General features: G+C 40.9%; 1 protein-coding gene across 5 annotated transcripts in view; it reads right to left on the bottom strand.

Annotated features, from left to right (window-relative positions):
• arhgap32b (Rho GTPase activating protein 32b) overlaps positions 1-21,063 on the bottom strand; it is a 168,336-nt gene that overhangs the window by 32,975 nt on the left and 114,298 nt on the right. For 2 of the 5 annotated variants that reach the window (XM_013134594.4, XM_020048381.3), the window contains 7 exons: positions 18,220-18,357; positions 9,808-9,900; positions 9,496-9,618; positions 9,037-9,114; positions 6,557-6,638; positions 2,398-2,448; positions 1,778-1,852 (listed from right to left, as the gene is read on the bottom strand). In XM_013134594.4, coding sequence (XP_012990048.2) covers positions 1,778-1,852; positions 2,398-2,448; positions 6,557-6,638; positions 9,037-9,114; positions 9,496-9,618; positions 9,808-9,900; positions 18,220-18,357 — 640 coding nt within the window. Of the gene's footprint in view, positions 1-1,777; positions 1,853-2,397; positions 2,449-6,556; positions 6,639-7,962; positions 8,133-9,036; positions 9,115-9,495; positions 9,619-9,807; positions 9,901-18,219; positions 18,358-21,063 lie in introns of those variants that run through there. The other 3 variants (XM_020048382.3, XM_020048383.3, XM_010893988.4) reach the window with 3 other exon arrangements.

Genomic DNA, 21,063 nt, shown 5'->3' with positions numbered 1-21,063 from the left:
GTATGAAATCATATACATTAATAATGATAATAACCTTTTTCTATATAGCAACTATCATACAGGGAATGCAGCTCAAAGTGTTTTACATAAATAAAAGTCAAGTACAGCTAAAGACATAAAACAATAAAATCCGACATTTGCATCAATAAAAATAAAATGACCAAAATAATAAGCACGTTGTTTCAGAATTTCTTAATCTTGCCTATGGGTTAACCTAGAACTTTGAACTAATTTGGTTTCAGGAGATCCGCAGCGGAAGAGAACTGTGGTGCCTCAAATTCCTTGTAATATTCAATAAATTCTACTTTTGATATTTGGACTGCTGTCATCTTAGGTATATTTCGTATTTGGTTTCTTATCCTTTGCATGAAATAAGTCCCCAAAATATAGTCACACAGTTAAATTCCCTTGACACTGGGTATCTTGTCAAGTGATGCCCAGCAAGGCATGTACGGCAGACACCCTCATTGTTTTTTTTCAAATGACATTTGACATTTACTGTATACTTTTTTTCTTACCTTAGCGTTAACATTTTTATTTAAAAGACACGAAACAAGTTGAGAAATGTTGACTGCTTTGGGGTGAAAACCTTTCTTTCAGAGTCCACACAGTGTGTTAGGCAATACAATTTTAAATTGTGTAGTTTTTTTCTCAGAGGAAGACTAGCAACTTAGCTAGTCATGAATAGTAAAGAGTAAGTACTATATTTACATAATAAAAGGTGGAGCATGCTACGGTTGTACATTTTGCATATTAAATCAGACAAACATTTATCTAACACCTGTAAGCGTTTATCTAGCAGGCATTGCTAACAGGCGGACACGCTTATTTAACAGGCACGGGCGTTTGCTTAACAGCGCTAAACAATCGCGTTCTGAACACATGGATTCTGACCCCTTTAGCGTTCCATAAGGAACAGATAGGGACAAAAGGTCTAATGAAAAGAGCAGCATGATAATCGTTTGTCCAATGATTTGCCTATACAGAGAATAGTTCAAAGCTCACTCTTCAAAAGAATCCAGAGAAACCTGAAATATGAACTGTAAATAACACAGCAAAACATTCACTGTAAACGTCTAGTGATCCATTATTCAAATCCAGTGCAAGTGAGTTTGTTACAGAAATAAACTTCATCCATTTTGGGGACCAACAAATCAGTCAAAAGCTCTAGAGGTCCACTGATCACAGGGAAACACAGTGTTCAATATATAAGATTGTTATTTCTCAACAATTTATCTAAATGTGATTAGTGAAAGAAAAAGGTATTTTACAAAAGAAATATTTCTTATAATATTAATATCATTACTACTTCCCACTATCATTGTTTTTGGAACAGACAATTAAGTTAAGAAAATTAGCCGGTATGCGGACGGTAATTGTCAATAGTTTTTTTCAGTGATTTAGTGGTCCCCAGAACAGGAAAGTAGGTATCCTACTGGTTAGAACATCTGACCGGTATGGTTGCTAGATTTAATCCCTGAGCCCATAAACTGAAAAACAAAATCTATAGTTCAATCCATGAGCAAGGCAGAAAACCCTAATGGCTCCTAGGTCACTGATGTGGATGAGAATGTGTCTGAAGTTGGGAACCCCTGGCCTAAAACACATGCTATCATAGAGTACACTAACAACTAAGAACAATGAATTAAACAAAGACTCTGGGCCATTAGCACATTACTGTATTGGTATTATATAAAGTGAAGTGAACGGACGGTGCGTTAGTAGGGGTTACGCTTAGGGGTGGTTATGGCACACAGAGATGGACACACGGGTCTACCTGAGCTCAGCCTGTAGTGGTTTAATGGATCGGCCATCCATGCACTGTCCTGCTTTACATTCTCCATCTCCAAATCTGCATGCAGGCGCACAAGCGGATGGATGGACAGAGTAGGGCCAGGTGAATGGAGAAGGAGAGAATGGTTCCGTTAGAGGAGGAATATGGCAGGAACAACAGCTTCTGTTGGCTTCAAGACAGCTTTGAATTGGACACTTTATGGAGGAGGCACAAACAGATAATACGGATTTGCCTGCATTGTTTAGATATTGCTTAAAATTACATTAAATCAAAGGAAATTAATAAAAATTGGGACATAAAAAACAAAAACTACCAAACGTATGAAGTAACATAACTGTTTTAAAGCCCATACTGAATTCAACAACCAGATGTGAAATGAGGAAACAACGTAGTTTCTAAAAAAGTGTGTGGCCCAAAATGACATAACAGAGCATCCTTCTTTTGTCCCTTCCATTTATGTCAAATCAGACAATTAAATTAAGGACATTTATCATGTATTTCATCAGCCCAGTCACTTCTAATCAATCACTGCAAAGTATGGATGTGAACAGAGCCTGTAGGTGTGAGAGGGCAATGGCGGGAGAACGTATACCAGCACGCACAGGGGGGGAATAGATTCCAGGAGGCAGGAGGCAGACCAGAGCAGGGGGATGCTGTAGATGGGTTGGAGCAGAGGGTATGACAGTGAAATAAACAACAAGATTAAACATGCATGGGGCAGAGTGAAGTCATGCAATAAACGAGACAAATGCAGGTTTCTGACTAAAATGGCAACTCACAGAAAGGAGATCACCCAAAAGCAAACAGGATGGGCAAGCAAACAGGAGTCATTTCCACAGTGTGCCATGTGTGAATTTAGTGCTGGCCACATAAGATGATGTACACGGCATGATGAATGATTTCCATATTAAAAACAAAGCTTATAATACAGTGTGCTTGGAAAATTGGCTTAACTTCTGTGGACCAAAAACCTTGGTCCCAAATCAGTAACAACCTCTGAGACAACCTAGTTATTCTGGTGATGTAACTTTATTCTCTATTACGAATACTGAGGGGTGTTCCCTGCGATCCTAGCTTGTTTCCGTTCCTACAGGCTGCCTATCCCAACAACTAAAGCAAGCATTTGTTTGCAGTCATTGCAGCTAACGGTGCTTTATGTTAAATCTTGGAATGTTCAGTCAAACAGCAAATAGCCTCTGTTTTATATCTTCTGCTTTATTTCTGATGTTTAGAAATATGATTTCTGATGGGGAACATTATCAGGCAAATCAAATCACAGCAACATATCCCAATTGTAGCAAGCACATTTTGTCTTCAAGTATTATCAGCAAAGTCAACGCTTATAGGAAAATACAAAATGGCATGGGAAATATTTAAGTCACTCTGGCCAAATTAGTACATTATATAGTGAATAAAATCCCAATTCAGGATACAGGATAGAAGTATGATTACCATGCCATGGAAAGGACTTAGCATTATAATTTTTGACACTATAATTGGTCTATTTGGATGAACAAGACTTTTTGCACATTAAGTTTGAGTATTTTGCTACACACCATTAAGCATTGTATTAAACTGACTCATGTTTCTTATTAGGTTTACCCCCACCACAAATAGCATCTATGTATGGCTTTTGCCACTGGCCGTTTTAACAGCATATTAGCCAGTAATAGGCTTACTACTATCTACTAACTTATGACTAATTAGAATAGTCATAAGAACTGAGCAATTGTTAGCGAGACTGATAAATAGATATTTATGGAACACTTTCAACATCCCCAGGTGAGGATCAAAGTTTAAGCAGTATAAAGTTTATTATGCCTATCGGAATGTTGTGGCTGTACTTTGTGTTTGTGACAGGGCTCTATGGAAGCCTTTTAATATGTTTTCAATGGCTCCACTTTATAGAAACTGTGAGAGCGTGCAAGCTAAATTGTTTGGTAGCATTGACATTATGCAGATATGCAAAAGTTAAGGCGTGATTCAAGAGCGATATAGTCATTTTTTGTCTTATGTTGTAATGTAATTGGTATAAAGTGTCAACAGTACTGTTTCAAAATAAATTCATTATTTCAGTTTATTTCTTCTGGCAAATATGTAGAGATCCTGCTGATAGTTGGTGCAATTGCTTCTATGCTGCCAAGGTGTCTGGCAGGGCTTGGTCTGTCCTTTGGGCTGAAGATTTGCCCTGTTTAGAGGCTGGGCAAGGTGGCGGCAAGCACACCTTGCCCAGTTGTATTGACAAATCTGAATTGTTTGGTATACCGCCATACTTGTCATTTTTCATTTAATCCCTAAGTCTACTACAAACACAAACAAATATTTTAAAAGTGATACACACTGCATTTGTTCTGGTTGTGGGACATACATGAATAACAACAGCAAATTGTGAAGAGTTTTAGCAGGCAGGAAACTAGAAAAATAAACTGCATTCCCTAGCCACAAAATCTAAACGGTGTTCCAATTTCAACAACAAATCCGGACGGGGGGATAAATGAATAGATAAACAGCACAGCCAATGACAAAACCTATGGGTAAATAATACTGTCAAACACCATTATTCCTCTATTTCTGAAGATATACCTACGGTATTATGGATTTTTTTCATTATCATTGCAAAATGAATTACAACCATAGAATGGACAAGCAGTCCTTTACCACAGAAGGATGGAAAAAGGATGAATGACAAAAATAACTCACTCAACAATTTTTATCTGGACTATTCTACTTAGAATTGAACAATTGCACTGCTGTTGCTTCAGGCTGAACAATGCTATTATTATTCTTAAAAATCAATATATATAGCAGTATACTAATATCCAGAGTATGATTAAGGAAGCTTTTACACACAACAGACAGACAGAGTGTTGTCAGGGAATTACTGTGATGTGAGGTAATTCCATGGCAACCCACAGCTGTGTTTTCAAAGAAATACACAAAAACACAGAGGCAAGGGATCGCAGCACAGTTAGTTTGCATACTGCAGATAACCTACCATAGTTATCTCTACACCGAGAACAGTGCAATATTGTATTTAATCCAGATATACGCCAATAATTAATACATTCTTTCCATTCCCACCATTCTCTCTCCCACAGTTCAGTTGAAGTTGAAAATATTTACTTTTATGAAAATCTATTGTGTGCCCATCATTTAAACATGTATTCTTAATCCATTAAATTGATGACATTGTTGACATTCTCCAGGTTTGGTGCAAAGTATTCATAGATAGGAAATTGTAATGAAATTATCCGAATTGCATAATTACACTTGTGTTGTGCTTTCAATGTTAAGGGCACCTTCTTCCTCTTTTCAACATATAAAGCACTTGCGTAATCACTGTATATGAAATGTGCTATAGAAATAAATTTGCCTTTGGCTTAAGTGAGAATAAGTTACTCAGCTACAGAAGACTCATTAGGCTAACCAGCACATCTCAATGTTTTTGTCAAAACCAGGTACATAATCTGTCACTTCATTGAATTAAAATTTATTTCCATTAGTATCTCTTTTTTTTAAATTTAATTAATAAAATGTTGGTCCAAAAGTGCTATTTGCCTGTTGGAGTCATCAACTACCTCAGTGCTGCTGCCAAGAACATGAATGGATCATACACACTGTATTGTGACACGTAAGGCTCTGCGCCTTCAGATGAAATGCTGGGTATCTGAAGAGAACTGATTTGAGGCGAGTGAAATAGTCTGCCATGTTTCTTTCTGGTCAGGCTGTTAAGATTTGGCGCATTGACGTCAAATACAGTGAGTTACTAGCATACTTCTGACAGTACGGATAATACAGGAATTGACAAAGGCTTCAACCAATCAGATTAACGTAGAACCCATTTTACCCATTTCTGTTTGAGAAAGTCTGAATCCTAAACAATCTGCCTACATGTACTGTAGTTTCAAGTATAACAGACCAACAGAGAAAGCTATTAAAGATGTGTGCTAAAAATCCTTTAGATGAGCATGGGTGGATCAGGCTTCAGTCCAAATCTTAGATAAGCATGGGTGGATTTCACTTCAGTCCAATACTTACTTCACTTAAAATATATTTTTATAAAATATGTTTATAATTCCCATGTGTTTTTGCCATTGAGTGAACTATTGTAAGCATTCTGAAAAATGCTCTGGGCCTTAATGGTACAGGATGTGTGCGTTAACTACAAGGGTAGCTGTTTTTTAACCTGGTCTGCTAGCTGTTCACCAGTCAAATAAAAATGTTGTTATTTACTTTTGAAGATCTTATATCTCAGACAAAGCAAGAGAACAAAGATTTTCATAGAACATTTACTTTTTTGTGCTGTTTACAGGTTGTTTCTAGCTTAAAGACAGTGTTATATATTGCTACACATCGAAAATCGGGATTTATGGGACATTAGCCTCATCACCTCACCCCCCGTTCTGCCATACAATAGCAGAATTGTTGAAAAATATCCAACACATGGCAACAAGTTGTCCAGCATACAGTTTGGAAGATGGTCAAATGGCAGGACTATTAGGTTAGCAATGTTAGCACATTTGAACAGGATAGTGTACTTAATAAACTTTACATAGCCAATTGATTCCAGCAGTCAGACATAACTAGCAAGACATAGGAAATATCTAGTTAACAATGTCAAAGCCATAATAGCAATTGTTTCCATTTTTAATGAGGCGTAATTGACACTTAATCGTTAAACCATCAAAACCAACCACACACTATGGGAGCGATCGCTAGGTGATTCACGAATGCCTCACTGCTTAAGACGAAGTACAGTACCTGGTTTTGGCACTGAGTTGGTGACGGACTGTGGCACCTTGTCGTTTATCAGCTCCACACACTCACTGGGAAAGAAGCCAACCTGGGTAGAGAGGACACATAACAGAGAGAGATAGCAGAGAGGATAAGCATCCACATGAGTGTGTTTGAGGGAGGCAAAGGAGTTGGGTGTGTGTACATGTGTAAAAAATAGTTAGAGGAAACAAAAGAGAAAGTAATAGTGTAGTATCATTAAATGATTAACAGAATATGGGAGTATTTCTAAAGTTGATTTACACATCAAAAAAATCTGTCCCACAGCCAGCAAAGGGTGTATTTTTACTTTGACCAGGGGATGCCACTTGGCACTGATGTGATTGTTGCAGTGTTCAATCAAAATCGTGTGCCTTAACAGCTTGTCAACTTATGGCATGCACAGTAGCAGTTATGTCTGATTATCGAACACAGACATTAAAAGTAATCTCATTTATGAAGCAAGTGGACAGAAGTTAAACAATTTGGTTATTCGAATTAGGAAAAGGCTACAACAGGCAACAAACAGGTAAACTGAAGTTTAATTGCAATGAAACTGAGGAAAAAGCACAGCAAAGGTACTCTAAATTAACCTTGCTAGCAAGCTACCTTTTCTAGTCTTTTCCTATTTGCTGCAGTCCAGACAGGCAGTCAAGTGGGATACTTTACAGTGTAATTGCTACAGATAAGATGGACTGGCTATTCTTTAAAGAGCAACTATGCCTCCCTCTCTCTCCCGTCCGCTCAGTTCCCATCTAAATCCACCTGTGCATCGCCTAGGGTGCAACAGCAGAGCTGTCCTTTGTCTCCCAGTGTGCGCCGCTTCAAAACCTAAGTAAAACAACTGAATAATAATAAGAAAAACGGGGAAATTACTCATCGTGGATCTAAAATGTGCATACATTCGCGAAAGCATGTCTCTATTGGCCAAACTGTCTTCCTCTTTGTAAGTATTAAGAAATCGCATTGGTTGTATAAAAGAAAAAGGATTCACTCATGGAGATAGAAGGAAGACATTTTATACATATTTTATTATAAACATATTTGATAGAAGTGTTTTAATAAGGATGGCTGCAAAGAAGTCCAAAGCCTTCCACCGAATCTAGTCCTACCGGCGAGGAGTACAACTTAATGTGTCTGATGCCGAACACATCAAACACCCAGACTACACTGACAGACACTGTGGAAGTAGCGCCTCTTTTTGCTCAGGAATTTATAACCATCACGCTTTACGAAACTAACCGTCTCCATGTTGTACTAAATATGACTGATAAGAAAGGCTGACGGTTAAACGTGACTGCCATAACGATCCAAAGTCCAGCTGTCTGGGGACTTACAGTGCAGCTCTATAGAAAGTTACGACGCGCGCCGAGCATTCAACTTCAGAAGCTCACCCTTTCCATGGTCGGATTTTCTCTCTAGATTTTTCCTTTAGGCTCCGCCAGCTTTCTCTCTCCTTCCCTCATATTTCGCTCCCCCTTTCTTGCTCTCTCCTTTAGTCTCTGAAGGCAGGCTGGTGTGTTGTCATACAGTCAGATGTCAGCCTCCTATCTGAACTCAAGCCACAGACTGAGTAGGACTGTCTCACTGCCCTCCAGGGGAAAGAGGAGGGAGGGCATGGATGTCTGCTTTGTGCTAGCAGATATTTTTAAGGACCAACATTGTCTATTACGAGATTAGCACCAAGACTTACAGTCATGAAAAAACAGACAGATTATTATTTTGAGCCAAAACCACACAAATTACTGTCCGCTTTTTACAATTATATACACACTTACTGAGGGCCCAGTACAGTGGCAGAATGTGGACAGCGTTTCATGAGCTAAACTGGCTAAAACAATTCCTGCAATACAACACCTTACACTTGGATAGGCATTCAAACACTGCTTTGAATACAGACACTGAAGTATTTAAGTAGGGACAGGAGGAGAAAGCTACGTTTTAGGTCTACTTTTGGTGGCCAGGATGTCCTGAATCAGGGCTGCATCTACAGTACAACAAACCAGCCGCTTACTAGCCTCCGAGGGTCTTGAGTTGAACTTCCTGATCATCCTTGTTTTGAATAACAACATGTTGTCAAGCCCTGTCCAAAACTGCTGTCTTCCCAGCTGGCCTGAATCAGTCTTTTCAGTGACTAGAGAGCCAATTGTGTGGGAGGAAATGCTGTGTTTTAGCTATGACCAAAGACTGCTTAGGGTCAGTCCAAAGGGCACAGGAAGTTCAGCTGGACTGGATCAACAGACATGACACAATAGATATGTATCTTTAACTTGTTAAAAAAAATATCCAAATGAACAGGATGAGCTGGTTTGGTGAGTCACTTGTAAACCGACAAACCAAACATGAAAAAGACAGACACTGAAGCATAACAGAAGACCTGGCCTGGTGAAGTCTCCAGCCAAAACTATTGGCCCCAGGTCCTACACTGAGACAAAGTATATATGTTTGTGTTGTTCTGGGACCCCAACCTGAAAGCCGTGCTTGCCCCTCCACCATGTCGTGTCCTCCTTCGGGGGCATGTCAATCACCGACACAATGTCCCCAACCTGATAGGGGACAGAAAGGAACAGGACAGAGGAAGGAACAGAAAGAAGGGACAGACAGATAAGAGAGTGCTGGATCAAGCATACTGCAAAAGATGCGAGTGAGCGTCATGCTGCAAGTCTATTTGAGAGGGAACTCCTGTTTATACAGTCCTCAGAGATGCGGAAACTACTAGAATTGCTAAGAAACGTTTCTGAGAAAAACAACTCCAACATGTTCTCTGCATATTGTTTATTCAGAAAACATGCTATGGCATCCATCAATACAGCAACATGCTGATAAAAAGCATTGATTATTTTCATCGCATGGAAGCACAGCCATTACTCGTGTCTTGAACATGTGTGTAAAAATGTATTTCAGTTCTCCCTATTCTTGGCCGTCACCTCAAAGGAGAGCTCATCAGCAGCTTGGGCTGTGTAACGCTTGATGACATGGGCAGCAGCGATGGCAGGTACATTGATGGAGGACTCCTCGTGGACCAGTAAGTGGTTCCCCTTGTTATCAACCTGGAATTACATACACGCAGTCATGTCAGTGTCATATTCACTGTCTATTGCTGCAGACAGAGTCCACTGGGTTAGTGAGTTTCTCTCAAATCAACTGTCAGTGAACATGGAAACAGAAGAACATCTGGGAGATGAATAGACAGGCAGACAGAAGGACACACACAGACATGAACCCAGACAAACGCAAACCTCCATCCACGTCAGGGCGGGTCCACAGTTGATCTTGTTGTCAGCGATCGCTGAGAAGCGGGAGAGGTAAGCCATCAGCATCTGGGAAACTGCCTGTGAGAGAGAACCAGGAACACAAGGTCAAAAACCAATAAAACCACAAAAAACACTTTTTTCAGTGACGTTTCACATCACCTATATGACAATATGGCAATCACCTATATGACAATTTGCCTGGCCTAAAGGAATAAATCAACCAAATAACTAAATGACACATTTGCACTTGTGAAAGCAGTTTCTGGCAAGGTTTTCATATATTATAATTGTAGACTAAGGTTAATTTTATATATATATAAAAACATTGTTCCAAAGTTAACACAAATTACAGTCAGATTGGACAAGCCAAGATCGCGATTACGAGCGGCTAAAATGGGTTTTCTCAGAAGGGTGGCTGGCTTCTCCCTTAGGGATAGGGTGAGAAGCTCAGCCATCCGTGAGGAACTCGGAGTAGAGCCGCTGCTCCTTTGCGTCGAAAGGAGCCAGTTGAGGTGGTTCAGGCATCTGGTAAGGATGCCCCCAGCACGTCTCCCTAGGGAGGTGTTCCAGGCACGTCTAGCTGGGACGAGACCTCGGGGTAGGCCCAGGACTAGGTGGAGAGATTATATTTCGACACTGGCCTGGGAACGCCTCGGGATCCCCCAGTCAGAGCTGGCAAATGTGGCACGGGAAAGGGAAGTTTGGGGTCCCCTGCTGGAGCTGCTGCCCCCGCGACCCGATACCGGATAAGCGGATGAAGATGAGAGAGAGCATTGTAGACAAATAAATTGTGGCCTTATTTTATAAATATTGCCTAGAAAATATCCAATATATATTACATTATAACAATACGCACAGAAAAAGTTCAATTTATCAAGCAATTGTACGACAGCAAATGTACAACAGGAAATCACTCTTAGCCTAACTGCTAGTGCAAGAACGTGGTTATTTACATTTCAAAACGGCCCTAATTAATCACATATGGTCAAAATAATCCATTTAAAGTCTGTGGGGAATCTGCAATGCCTAGCATAAAATGCAACATCAACGAAAACACATTTTTAGACATTGAAAGAAAGTAGTAAGTGCTATAATGTCCTATGTTATGTCAGGACAAAATGCGTTTTGCTAACTCTGTTGTTGTTCAGTTCACCAGTAAATTTATAAACACTAGGTTTAGATCTACAATGAGCTTGATTTTTTTGTCCTGGACTAGGATTAATCTGTGATCCTAGATGGGTTATTATAATTACAAATTAAAGGATGTGGTAAAAGTACATGAACAATGGACAAACATGAAACAGCTTTAAGTGCTAATTAGGGCTTATCCTAAACCCGATATTGTAGTATCCTAATTTGATATAACCTACACTCAGTGTATAACACAAAGTACCAGAGACTTTAAGCGGAAGTATCATCAGGCTTTTCAAGAGGATCTATCCAATCAAGAGGCCATTAACAAGAGAAATCTACTTAAGTGATGTCTCTGCCTACCACCAGGGGAGTATCCAGTATCAATCCAACTCAAAGAAACTACTCAGTATGTTCACATCTACAACAGATCCAAAACATTATGTTGTACAATCATTTTGACTTGGAAAGCAATACCAAGTTTAGTATAACAATACCCAATACTTCCATGAAACCGAAAACCAAAACCACTGCCGAAAATAGGGTCTATTAGCCAGTCTGATTTAGAAAGCATCTCTTAAGTTAAATCCATGTAATATATACAATGCAAATAAAAATACTGTATATAGGTTGTGCTCATGAAGGTGTTAGGCAAAACTAAAATGCATGACCTTTACAATGTCAGTCATGAAAAACATCTTTAGGTTAAAGGGAATATCCACAGCTGTATTGGGTGTTTTTCAGTCTGTGAAACACCTCCACTCATCCCTAATAATTATGTTGGGAGACTGAAAAACATCCAACATAGACGTGGATTTCCCTTCATGTATATATGCACCACAGTAGTATTTTACAAATTTAGTGCCTGGAAAGTTCAACCAATGACGCCACTGGTTTATTGAGACTGCTGTAAAATGTACAAAAGAATGGAGTAATACTGCTTCAAGTCAGTATTTCACATTGATCTTAAATGTCTGACTGCTTGTGTGTGTGTTTGTGTGTCATGACCTACAGCTATCATTAGATAAAGTTACAGTATCCCTTCGAAGAACGATGGTCTCTGATGGCAAAACTGTGAGACCACTTGAATTGAGGGAGAGCCAAAGAGAGAGAAGAAAAAAGACAACAAGAAAGGTTAAAAGGAAATAGTGAGTCGTAAGTGTCTAGCGGGAATCAAACCCTCTACTGGAGGCCAATTAGAGATGAGAGCAGAATAGGAGGGAGGTTGAGAATGGGAGGGAGGTGGGAGAATGGGAGGGAGGTGGGAGAATGGGAGGGAGAATGGGAGGGAGGTTGAGAATGGGAGGGACGTGGGAGAATGGGAGGGACGTGGGAGAATGGGAGGGACGTTGGAGAAAAAGAGGGAGGAGGGAGAATGGGAGGGAGGTAGGAGAATATGAGGGATGTTGGAGAATGGGAGGGATGTTGGAGAATGGGAGGGATGTTGGAGAATGGGAGGGAGGTGGGAGAATACGAGGGAGGTGGGAGAATACGAGGGAGGTGGGAGAATACGAGGGAGGTGGGAGAATACGAGGGAGGTGGGAGAATACGAGGGAGGTGGGAGAATACGAGGGAGGTGGGAAAATACGAGGGAGGTGGGAGAATACGAGGGAGGTGGGAGAATACGAGGGAGGTGGGAGAAGGGGAGAAGATAATGGATAGAGGGAAGGAGATGATCAGAGACAGAGGTGTATCCCAACAAGAGGAGTAGAAAGACAAGTTAGAGAATGGAAGAAACCAGATGTGATCAGGGTAGAAAGAAGAGATGAGTGGAGAAAGAGAGGAGATGAGAAAAGGAGAGGAGATATAAGAGACGAGAAAAATTTGAGATGAGGAGAACTGATAACATGAGAAGAGAGGTAACGGAAAAGAAGAGATTAGGTAAGGAAAAAAAAATGATGAGGAAAAAAGAGATGAGAATGAGAGAAGATGCGGGGTAAAAGGACATAAGGAAAAATGAGTAAGGACAAAGGAGTTGAGAAAGGAGATGGAAATGAGAGAAGAACATAGGAAAGGTTAGGGAGAAGAAGTCAGAGAAGTGGAAGGTCCTGATACAGATCATATAGTCCAGATAAAGGACTCGGGCTGCAGTGCACATGCGTGTGGCCAGACCACTCAAACTAACAAGGCCACACTTCATTTTACTTTATATTGCATTGATGTTCATTTGTACTCATTCTAATGTAATTTTTTATGAGCAAATAAACACTTAGTGCCCAGATCAATAGTTTTAATCATTGTGGTCATGTGGCCTAAAACTCCAACCTCATCGTCAATAACCGTGACCCCAGTTAAGGAGTCCAAGGTTAGAGAAGGCAGATGAGTGCAGGGCAGAGCCTGGACGAGACCCCTGAGGTGGATGGTACGGGGCCACACATTTTGCCAGACTACAGCTCGCTGTCGCTCTCTTTTCTGTAAGCCTGTGTTCCTCCCTTCCCTAGTGTTGCTTTATACACATGTCTCATTGCAAGAACTCCCAAAAGACTCTGGAGTGTTTATGATTGAGGCAAGTCATTCTAGCATGAAGTGGCTTAGGTGTTTTCCTTTTAAAAAACATTCGGCAATTCAATGAAGAGACACTAATCTTTGTAATGTAACAAGACATCCACAGGTTTATGAATGCTTTTTTGTTGAGTTTGGGAAACTAAGTATTTTAATATATTTTATTAATTATGTAATTATTATTTTATTATTACTTTAAATATTTAAGCAATTGACCAAATTATCATGCTATGTCTGGTATACCGACTAATTCAGTCTGATGCGCCCCGGTCTTACTAGCATGCATTTGTGAACAAACCCACCACCCCTGCCTCCACCTGTTTGGTTCTGTTTCCTTTCACCACCCCTGCCTCCACTTGTTCGGTTCTGTTTCCTTTCACCACCCCTGCCTCCACCTGTTTGCTTCCGTTTCCTTTCACCACCCCTGCCTCCACCTGTTTGGTTCTGTTTCCTTTCACCACCCCTGCCTCCACCTGTTTGCTTCTGTGTTTCCTTTCACCACCCCTGCCTCCACCTGTTTGGTTCTGTGTTTCCTTTCACCACCCCTGCCTCCACCTGTTTGCTTCTGTGTTTCCTTTCACCACCCCTGCCTCCACCTGTTTGGTTCTGTGTTTCCTTTCACCACCCCTGCCTCCACCTGTTTGCTTCTGTGTTTCCTTTCACCACTCCCGCCTCCACCTGTTTGCTTCTGTGTTTCCTTTCACCACCCCTGCTTCCACCTGTTTGCTTCCGTTTCCTTTCACCACCCCTGCCTCCACCTGTTTGGTTCTGTGTTTCCTTTCACCACCCCTGCCTCCACCTGTTTGGTTCTGTGTGTCCTTTCACCACCCCTGCCTCCACCTGTTTGCTTCCGTTTCCTTTCACCACCCCTGCCTCCACCTGTTTGGTTCTGTTTCCTTTCACCACCCCTGCCTCCACCTGTTTGCTTCTGTGTTTCCTTTCACCACCCCTGCCTCCACCTGTTTGCTTCTGTGTTTCCTTTCACCACCCCTGCCTCCACCTGTTTGGTTCTGTGTTTCCTTTCACCACCCCTGCCTCCACCTGTTTGCTTCTGTGTTTCCTTTCACCACCCCTGCCTCCACCTGTTTGGTTCTGTGTTTCCTTTCACCACCCCTGCCTCCACCTGTTTGGTTCTGTGTTTCCTTTCACCACCCCTGCCTCCACCTGTTTGGTTCTGTGTTACCGTTTCTTGGGGGGAATCAGTACTGCGTACCTTGCTCATTGCCTATAGGGACTGCTATTAATGATATTACGGTCTTACTGATATTAGTAGTATCGTATACATGATAATGTGTAGGCACCCAGAGGAACAGAACCTAACACCATGATTTATAAACAATTACTGATGTGCATGTTTCCAATAAATGGTTCAACTAATACGTGGCATTTTCTGTCTATACTTGCCTTTTAAATTACAAGGATCTTTGGTTAAATCAAATTAGTTCCAACTAAACCCTCATCTGTCAGATTTAGCAGGAAGAGAGAGTGGAGTGCATTGAAGCTGACAAAGTGTTTTGCTTCAATGACAAAGCATGCCCCTGACTGCATAAAAAAATACAGGGTGGTAAAAAAACAAGAAAATAATGCCCTTACTGTAGCAACACTGCCACAATGCTAAGCACTTGACATGGAGGCTAAGTAAATATCTGCATTGAGGGCTTGCTGTGCAAAGCAGCAGAGAATGGGGGCACAGTCTGGTCTGAGATTAAAGGCTATAATAAGCCAGGGAGGGTAAGGAAAGGATGGCTTTTCCTTGATGACATGGATGCTTTTCTTGTTGTGATCTAGTTGTTGGTAACTGTTGGTGATGAATACCCTGGCTTCCCACAAGACCTGTCCTATTCAGCGCACTAATCCAAGAGCGAGCCTTCCCCACGGTTTGCCTGACAGGGTAGGTAACCTATGTAGGGAGCAGGGAACCATTTGGAACACCGCAGCGTCCCTCCCAGGCATTTCAAACCTCCTTCCTCGACAATCAGCATGGTCAAGCAAACACGGAGCAGGAGAGGGAAAGACTCCCCAGGAAGACAAAGACTAGAGAACATAAGGTAACATAAGCGTATAGCCAAGCACCACATAGAGGCCTTAACAAGCTATGGAAGACTTTATATAAGTTAGCGTAAACTAATTCTGAACAAGAAATCCTTGAGCTTGAATGAGCAAGCAATAAAAGGGGGCTGCAAAGCGCCTCTTGACTCTCCCGTTAGTGACATGGTAACTCAATTGTACAACAATTTACAGCCCTCCTTCCTTAGCCTGGTTTGGTTAAAAACCTAACAACCTGTTTTACCAGTCCTTTCTGATGCCTATCATCCCACTACTGTGAGACTGGGTGTAATATGACCTACAGGGATTAGCCACCCGGGCCGCCCAGTGTTTCCTATTACTCTGGGGACAGCTAGAGAGGCACCCTATGCCCTACAAATATGTTGTGGACTACATTTCCCAAGGCCCCAACAGCTGTTCAAAATAAGTGCCCTATGAAGGGAATAGGATGCCATTTTGAAAACCGACAAAAAGTGGAGCCTTGTCAGCCTACCTCCTTCTGTCTTTTTATAAGAGGCAGATAGAGCAAGTTTCCATTCTGACGTTTCCAGTAACACTTCAGCTTTAAAGCACATTTTCATAGCTATAACAATATGCCATATTTCAGACAGAAAGCGATGCTACTTTGCTCCTTTCCGTGTTACAGGTCAGCTGGGAAAGGAGGCTTTCTTTATACATAAACACATACACAGTAAAGCTACCTCCCTCTAAGTCAGGCCGTTAGACGCCATATCAAATATCACAACTGAATATTTTCTAAAATGTACCCTGTGAATCATCCTGCAACAAAGACCTAGGCAGGAGTTTGTAAAACAAGTGGATTTAGAAACGATGGTGTGGACATTGTCAAGTCTTCCACGCTGGAGCTATTGTTACTCCCTGTCCACGGTACGGTTAAACAGCAAGAACTGGGATACAGCGATTTACTGGCATTTCCCCCTTAAAATTCATTGTTATTTACCAGAATGTTAAACTACAAGAAACCAGGAAGCTATAATTAACTGTTTATATGAATAGCCTGACATGACGCAGAACTGTTAAATACATGTCATTTCAAATGTTGTCTTCCCTTTTGCCTTCTTCATTCCGTTATCTGGATAATCATTCTTGAATATATAGGTTGGGTGTACGTGGTCGAAGACCATATTTCCATACACATTGTTGAAACTAATTCAAAGCACACCCTTTGTTTATACTTGAACTATACACACAGCCTTGAAATGCAGTTAAAACAGTAAAACAAACTGCTTCCAACTTTTGAAGTATTGGCAGATCTTAGTTGATTTTAAGAATTCCAAAAAAGACTTCTGTGTGACAAAGCTTTCAAGAAAATAAAAGGTGCTGGCGATTCCACAAGTGGATTGCTCCATCATTAAACAGACCTACTCCCTCAATACACTGATGCAAGTGTAGGGTCTTTCTAACTTATTAATACACTTTTGGACAAATGGTAGACATGTCCTAATTTGTTGCAAGCTAGTTCAGGGGCATGATAGGTGGTTCAGCTCAGGTCACAGGCTACAGTTGAATCATATTCATGGAAAGACTCACCTGCCAGCTTGCAATGCATTACTTTAACCACTAGAAATGTGGTGCTTGATATAACGTTATAAAGTTATTGAATCCTGGTCCTGGGAATCCACAGGGGTCCTCATTTTTCTTTTGGGCTTAACGTCCACTAAATCTATTTAATATCACAGGCTTGCTAATGAATTGATTCAATTTAATCAGGAGTGCAGTATATGGTACTATATGTAGTATATGTAGTACATTGATCTTAACCTTTGGAAGGATGTGGGACAATTTTCATTTCATGTTAATTTTTTTGAAATCAGTGAAAACTGTCACATGTACAGTACAGGCCAAAAGTTTGGACACACCTTCTCATTCAATGCGTTTTCTTTATTTTCATGACTATTTACATTGTAGATTCTCACTGAAGGCATCAAAACTATGAATGAACACATATGGAATTACGTACTTAACAAAAAAGTGTGAAATAACTGAAAACCTGTCTTATATTTTAGATTCCTCAAAGTAGCCACCCTTTGCTTTTTAGATAGCACTGCAAACCCTTGGTGTTCTCTCAATGAGCTTCATGATGTAGTCACCTGAAATGGTTTTCACTTCACAGGTGTGCCTTGTCAGGGTTAATTGATTTATTCCCTTATTAATGGGGTTGGGACCATCAGATGTGTTGTGCAGAAGTCAGGTTGATACACAGCCGACAGCCCTATTGGACAACTGTTAGAATGATATTATGGCAAGAACCAATCTGCTAAGTAAAGAGAAACGAGTGGCCATCATTACTTTAACAAATGAAGGTCAGTCAGTCCGAAAAATTGCGAATACTTTGAATGTGTCCCCAAGTGCAGTCGCAAATACCATCAAGGGCTACAACGAAACTGGCTCACATGAGGACCACCCCAGGAAAGGAAGACCAAGAGTCACCTCTGCGGCTGAGGATAAGTTCATCCGAGTCACCAGCCTCAGAAATCGCAGGTTGACAGCAGCTAGGATTAGAGACCAGCTGAATGCCACACAAAGTTAAGTGTTTGTTAAGTACATAATTCCACATGTGTTCATTCTTAGTTTTGATGCCTTCAGTGAGAATCTACAATGTAAATAGTCATGAAAATAAAGGAAAGGCATTGAATGAGAAAGTGTGTCCAAACTTTTGGCCTGTACTGTATATTTTGTAGGTACCAGGTATCTTACCTCAGCACGATCCTTTAGACTGCTGACCCGGGGCAGCTCTGGCAGCTGAGAAAAGCGACGGTCGTAGATGCAAAGGTGCAGGTGCTTGTCGAGGACACGGAAATCCTCATAGCTGCGCTTCACAATCCAACTTCGGCCCTGTAGAGCAAAAACACATGAGTCAAGCTATTGATATCTGCAAGTTTACAGAACAAAATAATCTAGCGGCTCGAGGCTTCTTCGGTGACTCTGAAAATGTACCGTAATGTAAATAAACCCCAATTGTACTTCACAGGGACCAGCTGTTGTGGTGTCCCAAGCACAGCTTAAGTCTGCCAGGTGAGAGAGGGCCAAAAAACTGATGCAAGGATAAGTAAGGAAGGGATTAGAGAAGTAAATGAATCCAAATGGCTGGAATAAAGAGAATTTGTCCTCACAAAAGATTTCTCACAAAAGATTCTGGAGAGTTAAAGATCACGAAAGCCTTTTCAACCTAGATTTTTGGGTAATGCATTGGAAGTATGAATAGTTGAATGGCTAGAAATACGAGTAAACCAGCAGAAGATAGGGTTACCCCTGTTCTCCGCCCACCACCAAGATCTAAGTGTGATCTGGGTTCAGATGGGTCTATTGAATCCGTCTTATATGCAACAGCAAAATGAACCATTACATCCAGTAAAGGTATGCAACATAGGCTACACCAAATGAAACATTTGTAAAACAGACAGATGTTATTTTAATCTTTCCTTGAGTATGTTAAGATGGTGAAGGTGGTATATTTCACTGCATCCTAAAAGCTGAAAATCACAGTAAAAATCCCTCCGAGCCTGAATTGTTATTGGAGTGTCTCTCTGGTACCTAAATGGATTTGCCTCACAAGAAGCAAACTTGAAACAGAAAACCTTGCCAATGTCATCTAAAAGCATTCATTCTAATCATTTCAGACATGATTCTGGTCTTCCACTGCCTGTGCAGTCATTAGTAAGGGATTATTCTAAGAGTCAAAAAGTACATGGCCAAGCCTGGTTTTACCAAGGGCGTCAACTTTGTTCATGTATTATTAGAAGCTGAAAATATGTTAATGAAACTTTCAATGTGTACAGAGTGAATACAAAATAATTTCAACAGTTTTAGGAATATTGAGATTGTGAATGTATATTTGTGCACTTAATTTGGTGCAAATTCTTCATCTCGACATCACTCTCACAGACAAGGAATGGAAGTGTAAGACTTTGCAAACGTTACACTTTTGTTTGCGTTGTTGCATTTTAAATTGATCAACGAGGTGTTAGACTGTGGCTCAAGTTTTGGAAATGTCAAGACTTAAGTGCTAACTGTGGTTTAGTTTAGCTGTTAAATCAGTGAGCAACCTGGGAGACTGCCTGATTTCAATATCTCCTCCTCTACGGACAGCGTACCCTCAATCCAGTTCAGACCATCCAGTGGATAAAACAGATTTACTTTTGCATTTCAGATTGGATGTACTGCTTTTAATCAAATCAAAAACAGGTGCAGTAGCGTAATCATATTGATGTTTTATTTTGTATTGTGACAGGCATCATCCCACACAGAATGGAGCAGCTAAATCTTCCCACACTGAAGCTGGCTTTAACTGTGACGGCCTGAATAGCCAATATTGGGATCCATTGACAAAGTGATCAATGAGGCTATTTGGTAGTACAGAACTCGATAGCTCATGCAGATCTATCCACTGACTCTAAACTGACATTCAGCCTTTGTGGCAAAGTACTTAAGCAGCCCGGGTCTTTTTTTGTATTAATCTGATGGCAGGCAACTACAACGGATGTGAGCCTTAGGTTGCGTCGACAATGGCAACCAATTCCATACATAGGGCACTATTTTTCATCCTATGGGGCAAGGTCAACAACGTGCAATTTACTGGGAATAGGAAACATTTAAAATGGGCTCAAGGACTAATGTAGCAGGGGGCATTAAAACGGACATCATTCAGATGTGGAATAGGAAAAGAGTAGTAGGGGAGAAGGAACTGTGGGAAAAGACAAAAGTTCAAGGATGTATTGGGGGTGGTTCCTCTGGAGCCCTGCTTCAAACAGTCACCCTTTAAGAACTGACATACATATCCATAAACCCATTTACCATCCACCTAAGACACAAACATAACATACTTTCACTTTTGTTTTAGTCACATCTATTTTTGCAATAAAGGCCCTAGTTGGGTTATAACATTTTACGTTTCTTTCTCCTTTTATCCCCTCTTCTGTTGTTCCGACGAAAGATGAAAGGTATGTGCTCCCAATAAGGAATTGTTCATTTTCCTCACCATGATCTACCTGTATATCAAAGAAATTAAATGGTGGAATATGCTTCACAAGTCGTATGCTGATGGTAAAACCCTGTGGTACAAGGACAAACTGAGTAAACTTTGCCCTCACCTTGCCACCCGATTCAAAGCTGCTGCAGACCTTTTCTCCATGGAAATGTTTCTCTTAAGATTCGTGAGAGCGATTCCAAACCTAAAACCTCCAGAATCGGAGCAAAGTGGGGGGAAACCTTGGTTGCTTTGATTTGGCCTAGAAAGATCCCTCTGAACTGGGGCCAGGGCTGGACTGGCTCTGGACTGACTGGCTCTGGACTGACTGGGACGAGTCGCCCAGCCAAAGTGGACTAACCAGAAAGGAACCATATGGAGGGAAGACATATGGATATGTCTGTGGGGCTCCATATAATATCTGCTGTGCTCACTTTCTGGGACGTCCAGGAACTTTGACTGTTAACTCTTTGGTGGAACAAGATTAATATTTCTTTTGTGCAGGGTTCTCTCTTCTTCTCTCCCACACCCTCTGTACTAAGAGCTACTAACTTTTACCCTGCTTCACTAACTTT

Source organism: Esox lucius, chromosome 7, assembly GCF_011004845.1.
Source record: "Esox lucius isolate fEsoLuc1 chromosome 7, fEsoLuc1.pri, whole genome shotgun sequence".
Lineage (NCBI taxonomy): Eukaryota > Metazoa > Chordata > Actinopteri > Esociformes > Esocidae > Esox > Esox lucius.
Note: the sequence above shows the minus strand (reverse complement) of the source record. Positions and strands in the feature narration are given on the sequence as shown.